The sequence below is a fragment of the Mytilus edulis genome, chromosome 6, assembly GCF_963676685.1.
Source record: "Mytilus edulis chromosome 6, xbMytEdul2.2, whole genome shotgun sequence".
Classification (NCBI taxonomy): Eukaryota; Metazoa; Mollusca; class Bivalvia; order Mytilida; family Mytilidae; genus Mytilus; species Mytilus edulis.
In genome coordinates, this window is record NC_092349.1 from 79188357 (window position 1) to 79202727 (window position 14371).

Below are 14371 nucleotides of genomic sequence, written 5' to 3' on the forward strand. Positions count from 1 at the left end.
TTTTCTGTGACTGTATCTTACATTAATTTGTAGGATCCTTTACTATAGATAATTTAGCTGATCTGTAACAATAACATCTTCATGCCTTATATATCATGTACTGCAGTACGCCGCTAGATTAAAACTGACGTAGAAAGGAAACAAACGGCCAGCGAAAGCTCTTTTTTTGAGAGCCCAGGTGGTCGTGTGGTCTAGCGGGACGGCTGCAGTGCAGGCGATTTGGTGTCACGATATCACAGTAGCATGGGTTCGAATCCCGGCGAGGGAAGAACCAAACATTTGCGAAAGCAAATTTACAGATCTAACATTGTTGGGTTGATGTTTAGACGAGTTGTATATACATTATGTACACAGCCATGTATCACCATCATTGATGGCGATCCGATGGATACATCTGTTGTAGGGTTGTCACTGACTCAGACGTACTTATAAATATAATTATTTTCTGTGACTGTATCTTACATTAATTTGTAGGATCCTTTACTATAGATAATTTAGCTGATCTGTAACAATAACATCTTCATGCCTTATATATCATGTACTGCAGTACGCCGCTAGATTAAAACTGACGTAGAAAGGTAACACACGGCCAGCGAAAGCTCTTTTTTTGAGAGCCCAGGTGGTCGTGTGGTCTAGCGGGACGGCTGCAGTGCAGGCGATTTGGTGTCACGATATCACAGTAGCATGGGTTCGAATCCCGGCGAGGGAAGAACCAAAAATTTGCGAAAGCAAATTTACAGATCTAACATTGTTGGGTTGATGTTTAGACGAGTTGTATATATATATATATACAACTCGTCTAAACATCAACCTATATATACAACTCGTCTAAACATCAACCCAACAATATCAACCCAACAAAAGATATATATATAATATATATATATATATATATGAATGTCTTCAGTCTATGGAGATCATTTCGATGGACAATAATATGGCATCTGGTCTCAAATACAAACGAAATGATGATATAAAATAGAGAGCCCATGCATTGCTAAAAGTTTCTTTTATACTTGTTTAATTGGTGGACATGAATTTACAGACAATGCCTCTTTAAAAGATTTTTAACGTGTAAGTGCTTGAATAAGTTTACTTCAGGTGCAATATCAGAGAGTAAATAATGGTTCTTCTATTACCTTCTCCTTGTTATTAACAGGCGTGTATGATCGACTATGTCATTTCGTTCTAATACATAACGAGGGAAAATCAATCCAATGAGGCCAACATCCAATAGATAAAACACATAAGTGGAAAACATTAAAAATATTTTTATTAAAAAATAGACGTGACAAAATGAAATAAACCCTCCAAACAAAGTTAATTTTATTTACTGTCAACTGGAGCTTTACCCCAAAAAAATATTAAAATTACTAATGTCAACTATGGGTTCCTTATCTTTTCTTTATATATGCATGATTTCTTGGTATACAGTCTACATTTACTTATAAAAATGTGTATTTGTGCATAATGAGTGAAAAAAAATTGACTGAGGGCAAGTTTCGAAATTCAAAAATAATATTTAAAACATGAAATTCAATATAAACAAATATTTTTCTAAAGAAATTTTTTTTTTCCTTTCCCACATCATCTTAGCACTAAATATTCATAGTCATCAAATAGAAATAATCTAAAATGACATTTGAAAAGATAAACAAAACAAGAGTAACTTACAGAGTAAAACAGTAAAAATGGAAGCGTAAATAATACAGTATCACAGTCGGGCTTCTTTACAATTGGTTTCCTCCTATCTCTTTTTATTAAAAGCAACAAATTAAAATAAATGTCACAAATATTATGCTTGTTTAGTTAAAATGAAAATAATAATTAAACATATTTAACATCAATAGATGTAAATAGTTTATGGGATTTCCTTGTATAAAAGTTTGTTTTATAGAAATTTCACATCTTGTGACCATACATAAAACCGCTGGTCAATATACCTATAAAAATTACAAATAGAGATAAACTTGTGCTGATAGCATTGTTTGTGTTGTCATGTGAGTGCTGACAGACAACGTTAATAGGTTGAACTGTTTGTGGAGCTTGAGTGGACGGCTTCTGAGTAACAAAACTCGAGTACACGTTTCTTCCGTTCAGTTGTTGAAGAGGCCTAAAATCATCAACTAGGTCTTCTTCATGAGTAGCGTTTACCGTTGTCTTCTTTATTTTGTTTCTAAAATCACTCATCTGAAATTAAATTAGAACAAAAAGTTTGAATGGAATTATATTCAAATTTTAATACAATGTTTATGTAATATATACGATGTAATTACATTTGCTATTGTTCGTCACCAAGTCAAGGGAGGTAGTACTAGTCCTGTCGACAAAATAGAAATTACTCTTTTCTATTGTGTATACTTTTCATTTAACACTTGGTCTTCTTGGTTTTTCTATTGGCAATAATTTTCTTCATATTTAGTTTACCATGTTAACATACATATGTACTCTTTCCAAATTGGAAATCACACAATCTTATTCTTGTTCTGAATATGAGTGTAATATTTGACGCTAGACATATATAACTTCATCATTATCATGTTTATGTTTGCTTTTCACATTATAGTCTTTTTAACAACCCTATGCTCAACGAGGATTCATTCCTTGTAGTTAAATAGTGTTTTGGGGCCTTGTAAAGCTTGTTTTTTCTGTTTGAGAGAAGGCTCCATGTTGTATATAACGGTTTACTTTTACAAATTGTGACTTGGATGGAGACTTGTCACATTAGCACTCATACCACATCTTCTTTCATCTGTTACATAGATAGTTTACTGTTATAGAACTGTATAATAGAACAATACAATATTAACTTTATTACCTGACTACTAGAAATTGTGATTGGTTGTGTAAAGACAGTCCAAACAACACTTTCGTAGCACGGAGGCGTAGTTAGACTTCCTCTGTATCGATAATAGTGTACTAAATCTATTGGTACCAGTCGCTCCATAATTACTGGGGGGATTTCTGTAGTGTCATCTACAAAACATAGCATAAGGAATCAAAACTTAATGTCATCTACAGAGCATAGAAGAGGAATCAAAACTTAATCGCATCTAAAGGGCATAACATGGGGAATTAATTAAAACATCAATGTCATCTAAAAAAACATAGCACGAGGAATCAAAACTCAATGTCATTTACAGAAAATAGTACGAGGAATCAAAACTCAATGTCATTTACAGAACATAGCACGAGGAATCAAAACTCAATGTCATTTACAGAACATAGCACGAGGAATCAAAACGCAATGTCATTTTAAAAAGAACATAGCATGAGGAATAAAAACTTAATGTCATTAAAAGAACAAAGCATGAGGAATGAAAACTTAATGTCATTTAAAGAACAAAGCATGAGGAATCAAAACTTAATGTCATTTATAGAACATACCATGAGGAATCAAAACTTAATGTCATTTATAGAACATACCATGAGGAATCAAAACTTAATGTCATTTATAGAACATACCATGAGGAATCAAAACGTAATGTTATCTATGGAACAAAGCACGAGTTATCAAAACTCATGGTCATCTATATATAGATATACTAATTGCACGAAATGAAAAAAACTCAATGTCATATTTACATAAACATGTGATAATCAGATTTCATAACTATGGCTTTTTGATAATGAAAGAAATTTAATACAAAATTAACCTTAGGGAGTCTTAATATAAATAAATATATATTTTGACATAGCGGTGTTCATATCATGAAACAAATGTATTTACTCCTTTAAATGATCGAAAAAGTTAAACTTGGATCACTTTATATACTTGTTAAAGTGTAACATGAGACAACATTTAGTTTTATTATAATGCATTATAATTCCCTCGGTTTTAGTTTGTTACCCCGATTTTGTTTTTTGTCCATGGATTTATGAGTTTTGAACAGCGGTATACTACTGTTGCCTTTATTTACATTATAAAGTCAAATTTATTAGCATCTATAGTTCATCAAGTGTTTAAAAAATAAAAGCATACAAAATAATAGTTTTTACCTCATTAAGTTATTAAATATTCACAATGCCCTAAGACAGAAATGTACAAAGTAATCACGCTTTTCGCGCGAAGGCACATTTAGATATTATCTATACTACATACACGTTAGATTAATATTTTGTTTTGCCTCTAGCATCAGACGCGATGTTAAGACGTGTTTTAAGTTCGTTAAACGTCTGAACCAATGTGTCAGTGGTTAATACGTGTACAAAGAAACAAGTGATAATCTCGTAAACTCATGTATCTAAAATTCAAATCAGTTCTTGTATCTCTTTTCAGTTAGAAAAAATTATATTATAAGTGATAAATTTCTAAAATTTGACTCAGTCTGTTATAAAAGATATAGATCTCAAATGGGTTTTCTAATTACCTTTATGTGCAACGTTTTCGAGGTAGTTAAATACTTCTTCAAAGTGTATGTTGTGTCGTCCAATCTGAAATTATAGAAACAGTATGCAAGGAAAAAATAACACAAATGATTCATGCACAAAGCCTTCAATGCCAAGCAACAGAGGGTGTGATTTCAATGGGATGGGCTTTTGGTGATCGAAAATTGTACGTATGAATTGTTAAACATTTGGTAATCATTGTTGTATGCGATACTTTGTTAGACAACAGTTACTATTTACAAATCCAAAAATAAGAAACAAAAAAATAAAATAAACTACATTGCCGCCATTTGAATTAATTACGCATGTGTCTATATCAAGATTTTTCGAGGTCATGAATTTTACTATTGTACACATAGTCTAATCAAATAGGAACATTGCTTATAGAATGGTTGAAAAATACAGAAAGAAGTATCAAGCAAATGGTGTATTAACGCTTTAAGTACAGATATATTTTGATTTTTTTTCAAACATAATTTTATGAATCAGACTTGTTTTTTTTTCTTAGACTCAAGAAGAGTAGTCTAAAGTCTGAAAATATAAAAATTGTGTCCTGTAACCGTTGTCCTCTATTCACTGTCGTCGCATTTTTGACGGGCTCTGGGTTAGCATATTCAGTTAAAGTTGTCGACACCCCGATTGTATTCTAAATTTATTTACGAATTTTTTAATAAAAAAAATAACAATGCCCCGTACAAGTCATATTAAAAAAAAAACACAATCAACTAGCTTATACCATTTATAAAACATCGTTTGCAAATAGAAATACCGATTTTTTTATGTTTTAATATAAACCATCTGGTAAATAAATTACTTTATCATCACTGAGCATAAATGAGTTTTGATTGGGAGAACCATCATTTATGTATATTCTTTCATCTTTTTGCGCATCTATTTTATTTGTTGGCTTCTTTGCTCGGTTCTTGATGTCTTTTCTCATTGTTGCATATTTTAGACTCCCCTAGAGCGTCACATATACAATACAACTACATATTGAAAATAACATGGTTAACTAAAAAAAATAAATATTGAATCTGGTAAGGTTGTATATTCATTTCAAACTTGCAAATATTTACCTCAAAGAAAAATCCCAATACCAAAAGACCATCTGGTTTATCAATAGCATCTTCTATCTTTTGGAACCTATCTGAGTAGTGGACTATATGCATCTGAAAAATATCTTTTTTCATTAGAATAGTTTATGTTGTAGTTAGTATGACAGATATTATATAGTAATCGCATTATAAGCAAATAAATATCATTGTATAATGTAAAAAATATGAAGTGTAGACAACAAATGTAAATTATAATGAAAAAATTGTTGCAGTTCAAGCGTTTTCGTGGATAGTTTATTCGTAAATAATGTATGGTCAATCAGAAAGAGACTGTCCGGAAAAATGACAATGGTTAATACAAACTAACTCTACAAAGTTCCTAATGAAACAATTTTCCTAAATACAGAAGCTGAACATTATGTTTTATGCTCAGTGGTAAATGTAAAAAACTCTCAAATTTGTAAAACAGAAACACATTGCCGTGCAGATCTGAGAACGGATAACTCAGTAACACTCGACAAAATAAAACACAGACGAAAGATATCAAAAGGACGTTCAAACACATAATCTGAAAACAAACTGACAATGCTATGGTAAAATATCAACACACAATAAAAAAAAGTCCACAATACTCAACCGTGACTCAACATACAATCAATTAAAGACTAAGCAACATGAACCTGTCAAAACTATGGTGAATATCAACTGCTCCAGATTGATCATGATTCATATACAAAAATTAACTACCAATTTCAAATCGCACATCAACACCAAGCTGCATACTGTGCAACGGAAGTTATGAATGGATGGATTGGTAGAGGAAAAGGGGGAGGATAAAGCATTGTGACTCAATACAAATAAGGCCTAATAGATCACAAATTTTAACCTACGGGATTTTAGTAGTGTATTTGTTTCTTGTAAGGTGTTGCAGTTTTGCCTATAGTGTTTTATTTCGTTTCTTATTTTCTGTGTTTTAATTTGGTTTCGTATTTTCTTTGTTTTCATTTTTGTTGTGTATTTTTTAACCTACACTTTGAAGCAGTATATAAATGTACACTGTGAATTACATACCTCCATTGGGTAATGATGGTCGTCAATAACGTGTTCAGAGCCTTTGGTATTGTCTGCTCCCCAATGGAAATGGAACTGTACCGGTTTGTATCCACCAGTCACCCCACCACCATGTGTTCTCAATGACGTATCAACAATGTCAACTTGAACTGAAACGAAAGACTTTTTAAATATATAAAATCATACAAATAGGTTGATTATATTCCAGAGATGTACATGTCAGATAGGTTCCAGAAATTTTTCCATATTTACATATTCTAGAGATGTACATGTCAACTAGGTTCCAGAAATTTTTCCATATTTACATATTCCAGAGATGTACATGTCAACTAGGTTTCAGAAATTTTTGCATATTTTCTTTATTGGTTCTTTTGGTTCTGTGCGATATTTTACTTTCATAATTAACAAGTCACTGGAAGTCTATCATCATACACTTAATACTTGACCATACAATATATTGTAGAGATTAATTAACAAAAATATCATTGTTTCAGCTGTTTTTTCAAATTGAAGTAGAATTTAGAGAATATATTTGTTTCATTAATGTAAAATAAAGAGATGTGGTATGATTGCCATTAGGACAACTACAAAAATGTATCAACTAGAGTTAAAATAAGATGGATGTAAGGAAAAGTTTTGGACAACTGTACGACTTACAACAATGAAACTTTAGTTTAGTATTCATTAACAATATCAGGTATGGTTTCTTTTACAAATAGTGACTTGTATGGAGAGTTGTCTCATTGGCACTTATACCACATCTCCTTTATATCTATATTCACAACTACATGCCAGTATTTTTTTTTCAAACTCGTGCTTATTCGATTATTTTGTAACAGGGCGAACAGCTAGGATTCGAAACCTACCCTAGTAGATATTATTACAAGAAAACATTACAGCTCGAAAAATTATCATTTTGAACTAGCTGACGGTTGATACGGCTTGGTGTAACCAAATTATATGCTTAATTAAAAACTTATTTCTACTTTACAAGACGTTATGTAAATTTTGCGGTTTTTGTAAAGCCTGTGCGACCGTAAAGATTGACAATGATTGTACATAACACATACAATACATGTATACTTGCATTTAAATAACACAATAATATCTCTACATCGGTATATGACAGTCATATTTAAATATATTTCTCACCAATAGTTTAAAATAATATAATAATATTCTTTATATATCGGTATATGACAATCATATTTAAATATCTCACCAGTGTGTCCATTGTTTTTCATTGTCATGTTTGCCTGCACTAGTTCTGAAAATCCTTTAAATCCAAACTGAAGCAGGCTGACGTCAAATGTTGCTTTTTTCGATTGAATAGCAACAGGTGATTGCATCACTCCAGCACAGTCCGGATACTCTTCATGCCAGTGGGCGGGACCTGATTGGTGAAATATTATCATAGACTTAGTAAACGCTCGTAAATTAATACCAGAAAGTATACTCATAAATTATATTTGTTCAAAGGAGATTATACAAACTAAAATTATAAAGTTTATTTTGCTCTTTATCAATCTAAATTCCACATGTATCAAGGGGTACAATCAAAATCACGTGATGGATATACACACACCGGAAGTAACAGTCGAGCAGACCGCTTGAAAGGTAAGTAGTCGTATTTACTTGTTTATATCAATAAAATTTAATAAATAAGGTAGTGCACCGAATGTAGGATACTATCAAGTTTTGAAATACACAATTATCCTTGCTGGAAAGCGTGCAGTTAATGCTAACACTTCGACACAGTTCCAAAATTTCACCGTCGAAGTGTTTGCAATAACTGCACGCTTTCTAGCAAAAACAATTGCGTATTTTAAAACTACATACTATCCGACATTCGGTGTGCCAACTTATTAATCAAAATTTAATTGATATAAACAAAAAATGCAACTACTAACCTTTCAAGCGGCGAGTTTGACTGTAACTTCCGGTGTGTGTATATCCATCACGTGGTTTTGATTGTACCCCTTGTGTATGACATGTATCTTATTTTTACTCAAGATTTTCATTAACTAATGCCGTACAGTTTCATGATTGTATAATGTCATTGAAGTTGAAAAGTAGGAAATATTATAGTACTTATTTTTAAAATATAATCATTTAAGTGTACTCACCATGGATTCCGTTGTATTCCCATACAGAACCTACAATTAAAGAATATTAATAAAAGACTGATACATGCAACTCTTTCTATTATTCCATTTTAGAATCACCTTGAAGGTTCACTGCATGGTGAATATTAAGACAAATACAAAGTCTAACAAGGCCATATGCATGCTTCTGATTTGGGACAGGCGCACACATTCAGCGAGTTTAATAAGATCTCAATCCTCCCCCTATACATTGTACCTCTAGCTAATGTAGAATAGTAGAATAAACAAACACATGTAGCACTTCGCACAGTAAAACTTTAATCCTGCCTTTTTTTTTTACTCAAAACTCCTGTCCTGCCTATTTTTTTCAAATTTCATCCTAGCCCCCCCCCCCCCCCATAAAAATGAAATGGTAGCTCCCTTAATTGTTTTCACCATGGCGTATTCCAAACCTCCCAATAAAATCTTACAGAAATGCGATTATAACTTTTCAAATTGAAAGAGTGATGTTAAGTTGTAAATTGGTGCATTCCAAACCTCTTAATTAAACTCTGAGACTCCACAAATGCAATTATAACTTATTAAATTGAAAGAGTGATGCCGAGTTAAATAATGCCATACCTGTATATGTAACACCGGTATACACAGCTGTGAACTCCCAGCTTAAAATAAATTCCAGAGAATACAATTTAAGCCAATTCCCAGCCGTTTGCATAGTGACACAGACTACATGTCAACTATAATTTAATTTCTTTAATGAGAAACAATTGTCAAAATGTAAATTCCTCAAACTAATTTATGGGGACTGTCGGATGATGGCAACTTATGGTTTAGTATACATGTACTTTAAAACTTTAACATTATATGTATTATAAAATATGCTTTGATATGAAAATGTTTATATTTATGATGATATTCAGATTTAAAATTTAATTTATGCATTATCCGATTTTATTTTCAAAATATGCACGTACATATCATGTTCATATCCGGACACTGTCATAAATCACAGTAATGATAGTCGGAAAGTCAATGTACATGTATTTTAAATTGAGTTAAGGAAAATGTTGTACCGTTTTCTTTATCAATAGTAATTTAATATTAACCAAAAGAGCGAAGTTAAATTTGATACTCTCTTAAACAAAAATATTAACCAAAGGTATAAATATAAAAAAAAATTATAAGATGTGGTATGATTTCTAATGAGACATACTCATACCGCATAGTCAGCTTTAAAGGCCTTGAAATGACAGTGTTAAACAATGCAAACGAGAAAACTAACAGACTTATTTATGTATAAAATAAAATTGAGAATGGAAATGGGGAATGTGCCAAAGAGTCAACAACCCGACCATAGAAAAAAAAAACAACAGCAGAGGGTCGCCAACAGGTCTTCAATGTAGCGAGAAATTCCCTCACCCGGAGGCGTCCTTCAACTGGCCCCTAAACAAATATATACTAGTTCAGTGATAATGAACGCCATACTAATTTCCAAATTGTACACAAGAAACTAAAATTAAAATAATACAAGACTAACAAAGGCCAGAGGCTCCTGACTTGGGACAGGCGCAAAAATGCGGCGGGGTTAAACATGTTTGTGAGATCTCACCCCCCCCCCCTATACCTCTAGCCAATGCAGAAAAGTAAACGCATAACAATATGCACATTAAAATTCAGTCCAAGAGAAGTCCGAGTCTGATGTCAGAAGATGTAACCAAAGAAAATAAACAAAATGACAATAATACATAAATAACAACAGACTACTAGCAGTTAACTGACATGCCAGCTCCAGACTTCAATTAAACTGACTGAAAGATTATGATTTCATCATATGAACATCAGGCACAATCCTTCCCGTTAGGGGTTTAGTATCATACCATCATAACATATATGAGAAGAACATAACCCGTGTCATGCCAACAACTGGTTTTTGAATAAATGTGTTTAGTTCCAATGCAAAGACCCTACAAGTGACTCATTATTAACGCCAAAATATGCAATCTTTAATGACCTGACAACAGTATCGTAACTATATCCCTTCTTAATAAGTCTATTCAAAGGTTTTGTTAGTTTTTGAGGTGAATACTGACACCTTTGTGCTTTATAAAGAATATTTCCATAAAAAATTGGATGTGAAATACCTGAACGTATAAGAAGTCTGCATGTTGAGCTATATTTACGAATGATGTCCTTTAATATACCGATGATAAAATTTAGTAAATGTTTTGAATAGTTTGTGATATCGAAAACCCTGGTGTAATAATTTTTCAGTAATACATAAATTTCTCTCGTTAAAATCTAAAACATTGTTACATACACGAGCGAATCGTACAAGTTGAGATATATAAACACCGTAAGATGGTGACAAGGGAACGTCACCATCTAAAAATGGATAATGAACGATAGGAAATGAAAAATCATCTCTTTTATCATAAATTTTAGTATTCAGCTTTCTGTTAGTGGTATAGATATCAAGATCGAGGAAAGGACAGAGGTCATTGTTAGTATTAGCTTTATTCAAAGTAAGTTCAGCAGGATAAATTCCTTTAATATACATACTGAATTCGTCATTATTGAGAGCCAAAATATCATCCAAATATCTAAAAGTATTATTAAATTTGTTTATCAGATGTTGTTTTGATGGGTCTTTTCTTATTTTTGTCATAAATTGTAACTCATAGCAATACAAAAACAGGTCCGCAATAAGTAGAACAAGCATAGTACACTCAGAAACATATAATGATAGATAGTATCTATTAGGATTATTGAATATCATGTTTAATGGATAACGATCTCTTATGTAAATTAAATGTTCGTATTTTTATAAAGAAAATTGAAGTTTAATGAAAAATAAATGAAAAGCACCATGTTATGCAATGTTTAATTATACATGTAGTAAGTGCAAAATAATACAATAACCTCTTTTTTATTGTTTATTTGATTGTTGGTTGCTTAACGTCCAGGGGCAAATATTTGATGCATGTTCAGGACGAGAGAAGCAAATAACACATAGTGAATTCTGGGCACTTTAAACACTAAGTCTTTTGCGTTTGGTGTTTCGGCCTATCCGTGCCTTGTTATGTCTGTTAGGTACAGTAATTGGTGTTATTTTGTTTTTGCCATCAACAGTTTCATGTCAGTTTAGACAAGAAAACGGCGTAGGAACGAATTTTGAAAAAAATTGTGTCATAAAGACTTTCTGGTAGGCTGCTTTTTATTTGAGCAAGTAGACCTCATCAAAAAAATTAAATTTTATTTTTTTCATTCCGTTTTTATTACCAAGAAGGATAAAAAAAAGTCTGGATATTGAGGCACCAAATATTTGTCTTTAAGAAATGTGGAAACAGGTGCATATTTGAAAAAAAAATATTAATAAAAATATTCCGTTCTACTTTTATTCGAAAAATTATTGTTACAGAAGGAAAACTAAGTTTAAGTCAATTGAAAATAAGTTGAAACAAATTCATGTATAAATAAAAATGTTTAGCCGGAGAAAGTGTAAACTGTTTAGAAGTTTAATCTTTTTTTCTGAAGTCAAATAGTTCTTCGATCATGATAAATATAAAGTTGTATCCATTAAATTAATTTATCAATTTTACATAATAAAAAAAACTTTCATTGAATTACTAAAATGTATGTTGGAAGGTACAATGTATATATGAAATCAATTAACAGGTTTTAAATTTTCACTCGCATTGCTAAAATATTTCAAAAAAGACCAAAATACTAAAAACTTACCGGTACCACAGAAAGCCACTATTGGCAATGAAATAAACAAACTAATACAAACAAACATCCTAATGCAATGGACTTCAAAAGCTAAAGAACCCAAAAGTGAAATGTAAGATGTATTTATACTGTCCTTGAAAGTTAAGACATACGGTGGTTACGGATGGGAAACCTAGCCAGAGGACGCTATAATTTAATCAGATGTTACTCCGCATTAAGTAGTTACGGCATAACGTTATCAGATCATTTAAAGGGACATTCTGTTTCAATAATAGGACTTCATCTAATATGCATGGGTCTTCATTTACCAAGTACATTGTAGATCATAAAAGATATCATATTTAACAAAAGGTGATAAGGACATGGTGCAAACTACGGGTACGTAATAAATCAATGACACACATGCAGTTTTAAAAAGTTGGGCTCTGTAATTTGAAGAAGAGGAGTCGGTTAACAATAAATTAAAAGACAAAAAAAAGTTCAATCACTGTAAGGAAATATGAAACACGTGTAGGCCTTGTATAATTTCATAAATTACCTCTTTTTAATCTTTACAAATGCTTCATCATGCTATATCCAATTATATGAAATAATGCTGTTAACGAGTTTTTAATCCAATATTATAAATCAAATATGATAATTTTGATTAAATAAACGGTAAATGTTCCATGGGACACAGTTGATGTCCCAGCTAGCATATAAAGTTCTTAAGTGGTATAGCTCTAGAACAGTAAAGTGACGCCACCAAAATTCAATCTTGACCTGTGTTTTGTGGTAATAAGCATTGTATTTAAGTTTCATAACATTTGATTGAGGCAAACTAGATAACGGAAACCAATTTTGGGACGTATGGACGGACGGACGGACGTACGTATAGACGTACAGACGGACATGGGTAAATCTTAATGCCCTCTCCGCTACGAGCGGGGCATGAAAATGAAATTTGAGTACCAATGAGAAAACGCTCCATCCACGTCACAATGTATTTAAAGTTAACAATGGCTCACACCGAACAGCTGGCCCCAAAATGACTAGAGTAAAGCAATTCAAACTGGAAAAAACAACGGTCTAATCCTTATCTATACTAAAAAAAGAGAGATGAGAAACACAGTTGAACCACACCAACAAACGACAACCACTACATATCAACAGTCTCCTGACGTAGGACAGGTGCATTCAAGTGCAGCGGGTTTAAACTATTAAACAGGCGCCAACCTTCAACCTTACCTGAGACAAGAGTGTAACATTACAACATAAAAAAAGCCATAAAACACGAGTTTGTAATACAAATTTTCGAAAGTGTTGATAACAATTAACAATTTTTTAAGTTAAATCTGTAGTTTACTAATGAAGTTTAGAAGGGCGTATGCCATTTGCGCCGATTTTAAAAATTTTCATTAATTGGAACTCATACCACATATTCTTACATCTAACCTGTAATTTACCTATAAAAAAAATCGGCGCAAATGAAAAAAAAATCGGCGCAAATGAAAAAAAAAATCGGCCCAAATGAAAAAAAAAATCGCCGCAAATGCAAAACGCTGGTTTAGAACTAACACGCAATCACAAATTTCCGAATTTTAGAATATCGAAATTATATATCTGTAATGAAAAGTTCCAATAGGTTTATTGTTGTTTGATTTATTTCGAATCTATTACGTATTTAGATCTACGTCACTTGTTTTCTTTAATTTAGCTATCTCAATATTACATTTTGTATAGCGATGAAACTGACAGTTATGTTTTAGGACGAAAACAGTTCATTTGAATTTCAATTCTAAATCTGTTCAAACCGACTTGAACAAGTAGATGCGATCTGACTACCAAAGTGACAACTATAATAACGAACTTAAAAAAAAGAGCTATAAAAGGCTACATCATGACAAAATGATAAACATTTTGAACCGCCTTATTCATGCTGAAACCAATAAACGAAAAACACATGTGATAGACAGCAACCAACAGCAACCACTGAAATACAGGAACTTGACTTAGTTAAGCCACACAAGTGAAATGTTGTTA

General features: G+C 32.0%; 1 protein-coding gene across 1 annotated transcript; it reads right to left on the reverse strand.

Annotated features, from left to right (window-relative positions):
* Positions 1-1251: 1251 nt before the first annotated feature.
* LOC139528544 (carbonic anhydrase-like) lies at positions 1252-12589 on the reverse strand. Its single transcript, XM_071324574.1, has 8 exons — positions 12359-12589; positions 8642-8671; positions 7738-7908; positions 6516-6664; positions 5466-5558; positions 4371-4434; positions 2819-2976; positions 1252-2190 (listed from the first exon to the last, which is right to left on the reverse strand). Exons 1-8 carry the CDS (start codon positions 12414-12416, stop codon positions 1903-1905), a joined length of 1011 nt encoding a protein of 336 aa, XP_071180675.1. The 5' UTR covers positions 12417-12589; the 3' UTR covers positions 1252-1902.
* Positions 12590-14371: the final 1782 nt, after the last annotated feature.